The sequence below is a fragment of the Miniopterus natalensis genome, chromosome 7, assembly GCF_054644295.1.
Source record: "Miniopterus natalensis isolate mMinNat1 chromosome 7, mMinNat1.hap1, whole genome shotgun sequence".
In the NCBI taxonomy this organism is placed as follows: domain Eukaryota; kingdom Metazoa; phylum Chordata; class Mammalia; order Chiroptera; family Miniopteridae; genus Miniopterus; species Miniopterus natalensis.
In genome coordinates this window covers 3,199,401-3,213,938 of record NC_142087.1, presented here as the reverse complement: position 1 = coordinate 3,213,938, position 14,538 = coordinate 3,199,401, and the positions used below count along the sequence as shown (strand labels likewise).

The 14,538-nt window shown below is 44.4% G+C and overlaps 1 protein-coding gene across 2 annotated transcripts in view; it reads left to right on the top strand.

Annotated features, from left to right (window-relative positions):
• The first annotated feature begins 4,061 nt into the window (after positions 1-4,061).
• ARFGEF2 (ARF guanine nucleotide exchange factor 2) overlaps positions 4,062-14,538 on the top strand; it is a 76,634-nt gene continuing 66,157 nt past the window's right edge. Inside the window, exon 1 of one of the 2 annotated variants that reach the window (XM_087818692.1) lies at positions 4,062-4,197. In XM_087818692.1, the coding sequence (XP_087674818.1) occupies positions 4,077-4,197 (121 nt within the window). In that variant the 5' untranslated portion in view covers positions 4,062-4,076. The remainder of the gene's footprint in view (positions 4,198-14,538) is intronic. The other variant, XM_016197352.2, reaches the window with a different exon arrangement.

Here is a 14,538-nt window from a genome sequence, read left to right as displayed (position 1 = left end):
CATTCAGCCAACGTGAGACACAAGTATCCCCCGCTTTTCAAAAGTTCTTGATCACGACTTGGCTTTTACAAAAGACCTACATTGGGACCTGTTTTCCTTAACCAAAGGAAATTTGAAAAGAAAAAGCAAAAAGAGAGCTGTTATATGGGCAGTTTGTGCCCTGAGCAGTGAAAGTGACACCACCAAGCTCCTTCCTGGGAACCACATGCAGCAAGCAGCTCAGCAGCAAGCCCCAGAACTTTGAACTGTGTCTGTGAGCATCTGTGATTTACCTCCATTTATTTTGTGCATCTGTCATCAAGATGTATCCTAAGGTATCAGAAAAGCCTAAGAGAGCTCTAAGGGTGTTCTGCTTAGAGTAAAACTGGACATAATTAAGCATTTCAGTTGCGGTGAATGAAATAAAAACATTGTGTGTGCATTGAACTTGCCTGTGTTCACCATTCATAGCATTTACACACAGAGAGAGAGAATCTTGGAAGCTGTCGAAGCTACTGTTGGTTCTGCTAATAGCAAAGTGGTCTCCTTTAGTCAGCATCCAGTAATGAATAAAATAGCAAGCCTATTGTTTGAGTGGATTGATAGGTGTACAACGTAGTGTTCTGTTAAGTTGTCTGGGGACACTCAGAAAATTTCCCACGTAAGTTAATGGTAATTGCTTCTTTGCCTTATGCCACTTTGGCTTACAAAAGCTTTCACAGGAATGTTCTACTTTCAGATAACAGGGGAAATTTGCCCTTAGATTCAATTCCAAGGGCACTGGGGAGTCGTTTAGGGTTTTCTGCAGGGGAAAGACAGAGCCTGACCTTGTTGTGAGTGGTGGCTGGCTCAAAACTTCTGTTACTCAGGGGATTGCACTGCACTACTCAAAGAGTTTTAAGCATTCATTCAGTCACTCATTCATTCAACACATAAGGATTGAGGGGTGTCTCATGCTGTGTAACAAGCTACACTCCCAAATGTAGCGGCTTAAAAGAACAATCATTTGTTGTTTTCTGCTATTTTGTGGGTTGGCTGAGTAGTTCTTCATGTTGGTTTCACCAGGGTTACTGAAGCTGCTAAATTCAGCTGGTGGATCAGCTGGGATGGCTGGGCCTCTCTCTCCATGTGCTCTTTCTTCCAGATGCTTCCTGAGCATCCAAGACCTCCTGATGCCTAGTCTCTGGACCACACACAGCCTCACTTCTGCCACATTCTATTGGTCAAGGCAAGTCACAAGGCTACTCAAAGGGGGTAAAGAAACAGACTACACTTTTTAACAAGAAGGGCTCTAGAGCTACACTACAGCAATGGAATTCATGGTCATGAAACATTCAACCTGGCTCTTGACCAGGCCCTGGGGATACAGCCTGTCCCTCTGTGGCCTATACTCTAGGCAGACAAACAAACAAGTCAACAAGTAAAAAACGTCAGAAAGTGCAATGAAATACATCAAGTAGGGAGAGAGGGGGCTACTTTATTTTTAAATTTATTATTTTTTAAAAAGTTCATGTGGCTTTGCACTTTTAAAAAAAAAAAAAGCTTTTATTGATTTTGTTAGACATAAGCACAGCAAGGACGATGGGCCAGGTACAGAAACCTACCAGAGCAGAAAACCCGGAATGCCTAGCAAGGGGCAAAACTGGGAAAACAAGAACCTTGTCCCCAGGGTAACCTGTCCTCCCCTAGCATATAGCTGGTCACGCAGTTTAGACTCTCTGAGCGGTTCCTCCCTAAAGATAACATCTAGGCCTCAGTTCTATTTCAGCTCCAGGCCCCAGAAAGCAACAAAACCAGACAAGCTACATTGACTAATGGCCTCCTGCCCTGGCACCGACCAATCAGCCAATCAGCGGAGATCATAACCCTGAAAGAGCTCACCTGGAAAGCTGATGAATGTTCTATTGAGACTCTCCCCTGAGACCTCCCCTAAGATTTCCACCTGCAAAAAAGAGATAAATACCCCGCAGGATGTAAGACCCAGTGCATGCTCCCCACCAAGGGAGCATGCCAGCACCATCTCCTTCCCCCTTCTTCCCTCCGAGGGGACCCAAGACTTGCATCCAGGGGAGCAATGGGCAGTGGCAGTTTGTCCCAGGCTTACCCACCCCACCCCCCAAAACCTATCTCCAAGGCCCCCTTCTCTCTGACTTCTCCGTGAGCCAAAGCAACCCAGCCTAGGCTTTCCTGTTGCTTCTTCTATGAACCTTCCTTGTTTCACCATCCTAAGTATATTTTTGCTGCCATCATGGACCCAATACCCTTGACTCAGTGCTGTGTAGCCCTTCCCTTTGGATATCCCCATCCCCCAGCCCCTTTTCCTTAAGTAAATTCAGTTTTTCTTTATCTACCATCTGAGATGGCTATTTGGCCTGCCAGCACACCACCAACCTTTAACCTTTCAGATTTTTTGAGGGAGAGGGAGACAGAGAGAGAGAGAGAGAGAGAGAGAGAGAGAGAAACATTATCATTTGGCTGCTTCCACATGCTGCCCACTGGGGATGGAGCCTGCAACCTCGGCATATGCCCAGGAACTGAACCCAGTGACCTCATCATGCATAGGATGATTCTCAACCAACCGAGCCGCACCAGCCAGGGCGAGAGGGTGCTAGTTTAGACAGGGTGGTCGGGGGTGGCCTCCCTGAGGTGTTTGAACTAAGACCTGAGCATCTGAGCATGCCTGCATGGGTAGTTTCTGAGGTTTCCAAGAAAAACATGTTCTTGCATGAGCCCAAAGCACCATGGCTCCATTTGGGAGAGGAGGGTACTGTGAAAGAAAGGGCTCCAGGGGACATCACCAGTGGTGTGGTGATATCACTGGTAGTGGGATGGAGTGGAAGGTGCCCTGGGGCAAGAATATCTGTCTTCTTATACTCATTTGCAGCTGTGTGACACTGGTGATCTCTATTTCTTCTTCTGTCAGACACCCCCAAATACCCCCTTCGGTGGTGTACCATGCTATGAGGAACCACAGGTTTATGAAAGTAAACGGATACACTCCAGAGGGATATGCACTTGGGGTGGTTCTCACCGGCTGCCCTGTGCACAGGTGTTCACAGAAGATCCACAGAAGTTCACTGAACTAGGTGGACAGGAGTCAGCTCTACTGCGGTGACAGGAGGGTGGTGAGGAAGGTGTATGTGTCACACCAACAGGCTGGAGAAATCCTGTTTTGGACAGTATACATGAATACCTCTCTCTCTTCCCTTCACGGCTCCTTTCCACCCACTCACCAACCCCTTCCTTCCCTTTTCTCTCTCCATCACCCACCATGTTTTCTTGCCACCCTTTCTCACCTCCTCCCCCTTCACCTCCCTCCCAACCATTCCTTTTTCCATTTCATTCCTCTTCCCTTTACCCCTCTCACCTCCTCTTTTCTTCTCTCTTCGTGCTTCTCCTAAACTCTCCTCCTCCTCCCTCCTCCCTGCCCTCACCCCACCTCCGCCTCTCCCCTACTTCTCTCGCCTTCACGCTTCCCCTCATCTCTAACCATCTCACCTTTCTAATCCCCTAGCTTCCTCTTTCCCCCTCACCGCCTCCTCTTGCCCCTTTATCACCTCACTCTCTAACCAATCCTCTTTTTTCCCAAACTTCTCCTTTCCCTTCTATCTCCTCCCATCACCTCTCCTGCCTCACCTCTCTCTTACTCCTAACTCCACGCTCACGTCTCCTCACCTTCTTTTCTAGCACCCACATCACCACCTCTCCTGCCTTTCACCTCCTTTCTTCTGCCCTTCAGATCCCCGCCCGCCTTCGCCCACTTCCACTCGCCTCCCGACCTTTTCTTCCTCCCTTCGTCCACTGTCGGGCCCTCCCCTCCTCGTCCACCGGGCCCCGCCCCTCCCCAGCCGTAGGCCCCGCCCTGCCTGGGGTCACAGGGTCAACCGACGCGCCGTAGCCGCCGCGGCTCTGCCAGTCACGTGGTCACGTGACGCGCTCCAACATGGCGGCGCCGTGGGGCCGCGAAGTCGCTTCCTGACGGGGCGGCACGGACGGACGCGGCGGGTGCCGGCCGGGACGCCGGGCCCGCAGCCTCGTTCGCCAGCTCGCTCGTGCCGCCAGCCCGCGGGGCTACCAGCCCCCGCCGGGCTGGGGCCATGCAGGAGAGCCAGACCAAGAGCATGTTCGTGTCCCGGGCCCTGGAGAAGATCCTAGCCGACAAGGAGGTGAAGCGGCCCCAGCACTCCCAGCTGCGCAGGGCCTGCCAGGTGGCGCTCGGTGGGTGAGCCGCCCCGACCCTACCCGGCCCCGCGCCGGCCTTCCCACGTCGGCCGTTATCCCACTTGTCCTCAGCCCGGCCTCCTGGGCTCCACCTTCCCCCGACCCCGAATCCCACCCTGCTGTCCTCCTTATTATACCTCGAGGGAAACTGACGCCCTGGCACCTCGGGACTGGCCCAAGGTCACCCAGCAAGTTGGTGACAGCCACGGCAGGCTCTCCAACCTCCAATCTTCGGGCACTTGCTGAGAGTCCTTGCCGTCCTGCTTCCTGGTTCCTCCCCTCACCACCCTCAGAAATAGTCCTTGCCTTAAGTTTGCTCGTTACCCGCATTCTGCTGGTTGGGGTTCTTCTGTGTGAGCGGATCCGGTGGGAAGAGCTGATTTAGGAAAAACCCTGAGGCTTGCTTTGGAAGTGCCAGATTGGAGAATGTTTCCATTTCATTTGGGAACCTCCCATAACTCCCTTCAAGGAAGGAATATAGAGGGTTATCCCGCATCTCCCAGGTATTGTGTGCAAGAGAATCTTACTCTGGGCGGGCCACTACAATAGAGGGTCTGTGAAGACAGATGTATTCGTCTGTTTTATTCATTTCTGGGTCCCCTGCACATGCAACAGTGCCTGGCACATAGTAGATACTGATTGAATAGATCCACAGATCATGGAAAGAGGGAGAGAGCGCTAACCCATAGCTAGTTAAAACTTTAGTAGTTGATTTCAACATCAACATCCTGTCTTTTACTTTAAAGCAACAGATGTTTACCAAATGCCAACTGTGTACCAAGCACTGGGATGGGCACTGAGGATACAGTGGGGAACAAGTTGGACAAGGCATTTGCCCTTAAGGAGCTTATGCTCTAATAGAGGAGACAAAATAAGTAAATAAAAAAATTAATGAGACATCTTTGAATACTAATCAATACTTTTGTAAAAATAAAGGAGCGAGATGTGATAATAAAGGACTGCTTTTGATAGGGTGTCAAGAAAGTAATCCTTTCTGAGGAGGTGACATTTGAACTGAATACTGAAAGGCAAGAAGAATCCATGTGGAGTTTTGGGAGAAGAGAGTTCTGGGCAGTGAGGATCGATACATTTGACTAGATCTGGCTTCAGGTTAATTCACTGCCTCAATGCCTTTGGTTTGGAATCTGTAAAAAGACTCTTTTTCCTGACAAACTGAGTAAATGGAAAGTTTGATTTGTCTGTTACAGAGTTTGAGGTTGTCATCACCTTTCTTACTTTATTTGGTACAGTGCTGGAATTCTCTTGGGTCCAGGGAACGGGCTTGTGAGCTTTACACTTTCTGGGAAGACGTGGGAATCTCATCAGATTCTCATAAGGTCTGAGACTCCCTCAAGGGTCAAGAACTATTGATATAGAAGTGGTTGTGGCTTAGATAATCTTAGAATTTGCTGAGATTTAGACTTGTAAAGCTTTTCTGTTCATAAAATCAAGGCTAACTGTTAGGTATTGTTTTATCAGGAATGCTCGATAAGCACTACAAAAATCATATCTTTAGATACGATTTTTGGATCATATCTTTGTTCAGAAGTTCACATTTTTCCAACCCAAATTGTGGAATGCACATTCAGTGTGTTAGTAGTGAATTGTAAGAAATAGCCTATAAAAGAAGTAATTTGACCATAGATTAAATGAATAGCAAATTGACATGGTGGCTCATCGTCATAAAATTGAGTAATAGGAACTATTATAAGGAGACCTATGTGTAGTGTTGAGTTAAATTGACCATGTTGTTTAAGAGAGTAATTGTGTCATTGCTGTTAAGTAAAAATAACTGCTTTAACTTATAAACAGTAGAAAACAGCAAAGTGCCTGGTGAGATTTCACTCTGCATCTCAAGACACAGCCCTTTTTCCAGTAAAAGTAGCCAAAATGAGCCTGTGTATAAGAAGAGTTGCAGTGCGTCTAGTATTTTAGAGGTTGCCATGTGTGGATTATCATTAATTTTGATAAGAGGAACGTTAAATGACTGCTTCAAGTTGAAATGCTTGAATGAGGAGAGCACTTACAGGAAACAGGTTCTGTGATATCAGTTCCACCAATTGTAGCTATTGGGGAAGGGGAGAGGGACTTCTGGGGCTATACAGGATAGGGATTAGGAGTGTGGTGTGTTCTATAGACTCAAGACTGCCTTGGTTCAAATCCCTTGCCTTCCACTTGCTATCTTTGTGATCTTGAAAAGATCTTCTGCCTTCTTCATAGGGTTATTATAAAGTTAATTGACATGTACACAGAACTCGGCATGTAGTAGGTGCTCTGTAAAGGCGTACTTCTATTACTTTTTTTATTAAGTGACAAGCCACAGAAACTGTAAGTGCTCTGGCTTAATGTATTATCTTAACCTACATTGGCTCCTCATTCAGCAATGGCTTATTGCTTTATTTGGTTCGTGGTTGCAATAAATAAGAATTTACACGACTAAAAGACTGTGTTTATTGCTAAACTCAGTGAAGACTGGTGGTTGTCCCTTGCAAAAACAGTAATGATCAAGACGGAAAAGGTTTGGAGTAATCTCACTGATTCATCTCCACTAAATGCCGACTGCATAGAGACTGCCTAATTAGGGGATTGTGTCCTTCCAGCCTTTATCTGGAGAAATCAAAAGAGCCCGTTAGAGTATTTACACAGGATGTTGTTGTAGCTCTTTACCTTGTTAACAAATCTTTGCGATATAAGTAATCTCGAACCTTTCAGCCCTCTGTTGGGTAATATAATTACATAATTAAACCTTCCTTTCATAACTGTCTTATTTAAAAGCCATTTTTTCCATGATCTCTCCTTACATTTCTGCTCTTTTTTTTTTTTTTTAAATCCTCAGCCTCAGATATGCTTATTGATTTAAGAGAGAGAGAGAGAGAAAAAGAGAGAGAGAAACATTGATCAGTTGGCTTGCACACATGCCCCGACCAGGGATCAAACCCAAAAACTAGGTATGTGTCCTGACTGGAAATCGAACCCAAAACCTTTCAGTATGCAGTATGACACTCTAACCAACTGAGCCACCCAGCCAGGGCATCTGCTTTTAAACTATATGGAGCTTGCAGACTTGACAGGATAATTGAGTGCTTTTAAATTGGTCATAGAAAAATTTGTCTGGAAATCTGGAAAACTTTAACTGAATTGTTCTAGCAATACTCTTTACATATATATAAGAAATACAGTATCTTATTTAATAATTTAATATGCACAAAGAGTTAAGTGTTCTATAATTGCTGTCATTAGTCATTATCAAGAACATATAAAAAGAATAGTAAACATACCTATATGTTTTTCAAATGAAATTGAGTGACTTTAAAAAAAATTGAATTTATTTTTGAGAGCAGTTTTTAGGTTCACAGCAAAATTGCATGAAAGGTACAGACAACAATTCCTACATATCCCGTGCCCCTACACATGCATAGCCTCTCCCATTATCACTGCCCCTCACCAGAGTGATACATTTATTACAGCTGGTGAATCTACATTATCATTAATGTAGTCATCCAATTGAGTGACTTTTTAAAACCACATGTTATGTAATAACTACATGATATCTATGATGTACTGAGCATTTCTTATGTTTTAGGCCCGGTGCCACTAGCTTTACATGCAGTTTAGTTCTTACTATTATTATCCTCATTGAGGTGCAGAAAAGTTGGTCAGCATAACTCAGCCAGTAAGCAGTGGAACTGGGGTATGAAAACGGGGAGTCTGGCTCCAGAGCCCAAGATCTTAATTGTTACCACCATGTCATATTATTTCTCCATAATTAAGCTCTTGTATATAAAATAGTCAATGGAGCCTTTAAACAGTTGTTATACTGCAGTGCTGTGTCTGTGCAATGAAGTTTTGATGAAGTTTCTGTAAGTAAACCATTCAGTCAATAAGTAAAGAGACCATATTTTCTATAGTTGAAGTTTGAGATATATTTAAAAAGCTTCTAGTGAAAAAGATCACAGCTGTTTTTTACACAGGTTTTTACTGCATATGTCTTTGGTTTACTTTAATTTAGGGACTAATGGAAAGAAATAAATGAAGGTATAAAGCTGGTTTCCCATAAGCTTCATTTGAGTTATGAAGTTTTTCTGACTTATGACATCTCTCTCTTCATCAGCGGTAAACTCCCTCTTATTAATTTTGGAGTTGTGGCGTATAATTGACGTCTGTCTTTGGGTCCAGTAGGCAAAGGGAAACCAAGGCTCAGAGAGCAACTTACCCACATCTGCACAGCCAGATAGGGAAACAGCTACAACACAGACTCTAGCCTGACATATAAATGATAAAATTCATTTTTAGATTTGCTACTCTAACTGTTAAATATACGGGACTTAGAGATATGTGGATCTTTGGAAATCTTAGCTTGAGCTGTACTTGGTAGAAACCAGACTGGAGTGGGTTGAGGCATGAGTGGGAGGTGAGGAAATAGACAGTGAGCTCAGACAATTCTTTCCCGGAGTTTAGCTGTGGTGTGAAGGAGAGGAGGAGATGTGGATCATGGGAAGTTTTCTTTCTGTTTTTTTGTTTTGTATTAAAGATATAAAAGACTTGTTTAAATGTTATTGGGAAGGAGTCAATTAAGGGAGTACATTCATAAATCTTAGTTGTATATTAATGTTCAAAACACATTCAACATTTAGACATCCATATGATGATAAATTAGTTTTTCTTCTATATGATGATGTTCTATTTTTGATGTGTTCAAAATAACTATTCTCACTATTAGGAAGAACTTTAGTGCAAAATTTGAAAAATATTTTTTAAATCCCTAAATTGTAGCAGATACAGTAAGGCTTTAAATTGAAATACAGAATAAAATCTTTAATTTTAGCATATTCTGGTGTTTTGATTGGACATTTTGTTTACTAGTGCTGTATATTATAAAGGTCTGAGGAATAATAGGACTCAGGAGCGTGCAGATTACTTTTTGTTGAAAAGTTTTATGATGATTTTTCGGGAGGAGGTCATCTCTCTAGAAGCAGCATCTAAAAATAGGATTTTGGTTGTTGAAAGGCATATATTTATTGGATTGGCAGTATAGTCATTGAGAGCTGAGTTTGAAACTTTGCTTATTCATTTGTCCTGTGAACCTGGGCTAATAATTTAGCTTTTTTGAGCCTGAGTTTCCTGAGATGATAAAGGTGATAATACCTATGTCACAGGATTATTGTAATGGTTAAAGTAAACTAATGCAGTGAAGTTACTGACACAGTACCTGGCACCTAACAGCTGGCCTGCTAAATTCAGAGGCATTGGTGTTACGATATTTAAAGGAGAAGGAGCTGAATGCTTGCTCTTCTCTGTCCCCCCTATTCATTGGTTTATGGACCTTTTTGCTAGTCTCTGACATTTGGACACCAGCGAAGCAAGTGGTTGGATTAATTTAGAGCTCTGCCCTGTACTTGTAAATCTCAGGGGAGACTCTGTAAGCAGTGCTGGGGAAAACAGTAAGACCATTCTTTATGGAAAAGAGTGAACTTGTGAAAAACGTGTACTTAATCAGCAAGTACATGGAGTCTCCTACATAAATAGCTCAGCACTGTATTTAGTTCTCACCATTTTCACCAGGCTGAGGGGCCTGCCAGGAAAATACTTGACTCTCTTTCCAGCAAGGTTATCTTAGAAAAGAGTTTTTATGTTTGTTAATTCATTCCTGGAGTCTTCCTAGAAGAAGCTTCTTTTGGTTTACTGTCTTGGTTGTAAATAAATCTTTTAGCTGTTTGTTGGATATTTTATTAGGTTTTATAGATTTGTGGGGAGATTGGCCTTCTTGTGCTAGGACATAAAACTCTTAAATTTTCCCTCAGCCCTAGGGAGTGGTTAGTGTATATTTGTTCTTTATATTGTCCTTTTGCTTATTGACTAAACCAGGCTGACATTCATTCAGAAATTTATTTGGGTGTCACACCTGGTGTCATGATGCAAGAGAAAGAAAAAAAACAAGGACCCTGTTCTCATGGAGTTTGCAGTTAATGGGGATGAAGGGTATTATTCAAATGATCCTGTTCTCTGGGTCATACCAACAACTTGAGAAATCCCAGGAAGGAGAGAAGCCTGGTCCTGCAAGCAGAGCAAACAAGGGGAATGAGGGAAAACTACTCTGAGGAAGTCTGGAGATCTGAATGATAAATAAGAATTAAATAGGTCAGGGAGAGAGGTATTTTGACAGCATGGGAAAGCAGCATGTGCAAAGGCCCTGTGGCAGCAAAGGGTTACATCTGTTAAGGAAAGTAGAAGATACAACTACATGTGAATTTACAATTACCTTAAAAAAAAAAGGGGGGGGGAGCGGGCAGGGGAAGAGTGTTTGAGGATAAGATGGGAGAGGTAGGCCAGGGCCCCACCATGCAGGACCTTGGAGATCACTGTGAGAAGTCTGACTTTTAGACCAAAAGCAGTGAGACAACACTGAAGAGTTCTAAACAGGGAAGAAGGTGATACGATGACCAGGTTTGTGTTTTGGAAAGATCACTTGGACAATGGTGTTCAGAATATCTTAGAGGAAGACCAGAGGGATTGCGACCATCCAGATGAGAGATGTTAGTGGTCTGGACTTAGAGTGGTCACAATAGAAAGAGAGCAAAATGAGTGGATTTCCCACTTGTCTAGAAGGTAAAGATAACAAAACCTGGTGATGGGTTGGGTAAGAACATGAGAAAGAGGATTGTTAAGGCTGACTATTAAGTTTCTGACTCACCCAACTGGATGGATTTTGGTTCCGTTCTTCAAGATGGGAGTGTGGGAAGTCCATCTGGGGAGAAGGGACGTGGGGGTTGATGAGTTGGGATTTGGATGGGTTAAGTATCACCTGCCTTTGAGCATCCAATTAGGCAGGTTGAGTGGGAAGTGGATAGATGTATGAGCCTGATGTTCATAAGGCAGGCCTGAGCTGGAAATCAAGGTTTGGGAGTCATCAGAGCCTGGGTGGGGATTGAAGATGTAGGTGAGAGTGAGATGGCCTGGAGAGAATGTACAGAGAAGGAGAGGCATGGGGAGCCTGGGCCTGAGAAACCCTGGCCTGCTCTGACTGAGCAGAGGAGGCTGAGTCTACAAGGGAAATGAAGAAGAGACGAACCAGCAAAAGGCAGAGGGCAGATGCGAATGTGTGCTTAAGAAGTATAGAAAATTTCAAGAAGGGTGAGGTAAGTAATAAGGTCAAATGCTGCAGGGAGTTTGAGTCAGATAGAGACTGGAAAAATGCCCATCAGATTGAGAGACATGTGGGTCATTGGTGAATTTAGCTTGAGCTGTTTTAGTGGTGCAGTGAAGGTGAAAGCCAGGTTGGAGTGGGTTGAGGCATGAGTAGGAGGTGAGGAAATAGTGCACAGATAATTCTTTCCCACATGGAGATCGTGGAAGTTGTATTATGTGGTTTTTGTTTCTTTTTCCTTTATTTAAAGGTAGAAGAAGCTTGAACTTGTTTCAATGTCATTGGGAAGGGAGCCTATTGAGGGTAAAGGTTAAATAATGCAGGAAAGAGAAAGAACAGTTTATTCGACAAATTTTGAGTGCCCACTCAATGCCTAGGAATTCCTAGGTGCTGGGATTTCAACAGTGAAGAGAATAGGCAAAAGTCTTTGGCTATAGAGTTTATATTCTATTGAGGAAGACAAATAATAAATAGACTGATACATAATATGTCAAGGTTGGTAAATACTGTGTGAAGATTAGGAAAATAAGTCAGAGTAAAGTGAAAAAATAAAGCAGGGAGATAAAGAATGATGAGGGTAAGGAGATAAAGAATGATGAGGGGTAGGGATGACAGTTTTAGGTGGTGAGGGAAGGACTCTAAAGAGGTGACATTTGAACAGTGATCTGAAGGAAGTGAGGGAGGGAGCCATGTGGGTATCTGGGGGGAGGGAGGGCCTTCCAGGCAGCAGGAAAAACAAGTACAAAGGCCCTGAAACAGGAAAACCCAACAAGTAGGCCGGAAGTGGACGGTAGAAGGTGAGATAGAGGGATAGCAGGGGGCCAGATCTTATAAAGGCTTGACGGCCAAGGTCATGATTTTGGATTTTACTCAGACTGAGATGAGAAGCCAGTGGAGAGTTTTGAGCAGAGAAGCATATATCATCTGATTTACATTCTAAGGGAATCCCTCTGGCTGCTGTGTGGAGAAAAATGTGGGGTGGAAGGACAGGTAAGAGCTGAAGCAGTAAGACCAGTAAAGAGGTGATGGTCCAGGTTGGAGATGATGGGCTCATCAGAAGTTATGAGATTCTACATAGTAAAGAGAACATGAAGCTCCTGAGAAGGCATGTAGGGATGGGTGACTGCAGAGCTGGAGGGATTGGACACCGACTGTCTTCTAGTAGGAGAATGGAGGTTAGTGGGTGCAGAAGTGGGTCATTTGTAGGTTTGCTAACAGGAAGTAGAGGGAGTCTCCTTGTGGCAGCTTCTAATTTCTGTGTGAAGTAGGGGCTGCTCCATCAGTGGTGAGTAAAGAGTGGTGGTGATTAGGAGGGAAAGATGAGGTATTTGAGGACAGCAGAGAAATGTGCAATAGTCGTTGTGGAGCATTAGAGAAGATGGGCTTAAGTAGCATTGTTTAGGGGTGGTGGTCATGGCTTTATAAAACTACCAACTTGGCCAGTTGTTAGAGGCCTGGTTGTTAGGTGGAAACAGTTCAAAAGATGATAGTACAATCTAAGTTTGGGATTTTGCCAGAAGTTAAGAGTAAAGGTCAGAGAGAGTCAAGGCTGTTGGTTGCCTATCATTCAGATAACAATCCTGCTAATGGGATCTGTCCTGGAAAATGAAGAAAGGGGAAACCTGACATATTAGCCTTGTCAAAGTCTGACAGGCCAAAAAGAGGCCCTGCTGGGAGCAGTTGAGTAGGTCAGCTAGAAAGAAGTTGTGGCAGGAGCAGGAAGGAGCTGGAAGTGCGATAGTTGACCATGAGGACAAGATTCACAGTGTGACCAGCCACAAAAGGCTGGCTTGGAGTGAAGGAGGACATCATTGGAGAGGAAGTTGGAGGAATTGAAGGCAGCATAGTAGAGAGGGGTGTGGTAGGTCAGATGTGTGAAGAGAGGTAAAGGTTTGAAGGGATGCTGTGGAACTTTGAGGGAGCTGACCAGAGATGGCATTGTGGAGGTTGGGGATAGTCATTGTTGTACCCAGCTTGGAAGTGAAGCAGAGGATGTGACTCAGTGCCAACGTAGCTGATGAATGAGGAGATGTGACCCAGGAGGTTCCTAGATGGCAGCCATGCCCAGAAAGGATTTCCCAGGAAGACAGTGTGGCTTTTCAACTGAAGCCACCCCTCCCCACTCAGGTTTCCTTCTTTTCCAGCCTGCTCATTTATTGATGCTAATTGCCCATTTGGCAGTTGGGGAAGCAGTACCTGGTAAGAGGAACAGTAAATGGAGCAGGTGTGCTCCACCATATGTTCCTCTTCCTTCACCCACCCTCCTCCTCATCATCATCATCAACAGGTTCTGGAGTGCCGGCTCTGAAGCAGCCAGCCTGGGTGTGAATCCTGGCTACACAGTAGCACTTCCTGGCTGTGACCATGGGCAGGTAACTTCACCTCTCTGTGCTTGGATTCCTTACCTGTATAGTAGTTATGGATAGGAGTGCTCTTGCTTCCGTGGATTGTGGTGAGGACTGGATAAGCACCTGCTGCTTGTGAATGTCAGCTATTATGATGATGATTTGGGTTCCACTCATTTTCTTTTTTCCCTTGGCTTTGCCTGGTTCCATCGGTGGCACTAGAGGTTGTACACTGTTGCTGACTCCTGTTTTAAGATGAGATCATGACATTTATTGACTTCCTGCTGTATGCCAGACATTGCCTTGGCCATTAATCTCACAATACCTTTCTGAGAGAATGGTATGGGGTTGCTGAGAGAATTACCTGCACCCTTGCATCCTAATTTTTTAGTGTTGGAAATCCAGATTCAGAGAGATTTAATAACCTACCCGGCGTCATTCAGCTAATAGAAGTCCATGCCAGGACTTGAACCTAGTTCTGTCTGAATTGCAAGCCTTTTTCTTTTCTTCCTGCCACACACCTTTTCCCTGTTCCTTTTCCTGCCTCTTTTTAATGGAAAAAAATATTGTGTTATCCAGATATATCCAGAATCCAACTGTTAGGTTGGACCATCTAACACTACTAATATTTGACAATAAAAATGGCCCTTTCATGTGGTTCAGACTGCTGCTTTCTCTACCCCACAGCCCTCACCATGATCCAAGTCCCCATATTGCTTGCCTGATTGGCTTCCCTGTTTCTGTTGTGGCCACCCTCCAAAACAGCAGCCATAGTGATCTGTCAGAACATAGATCTCAGGCCACACCCCCTTCCTCCCCAGGCTTCCCATCATCTGGACCCTGGCTGTG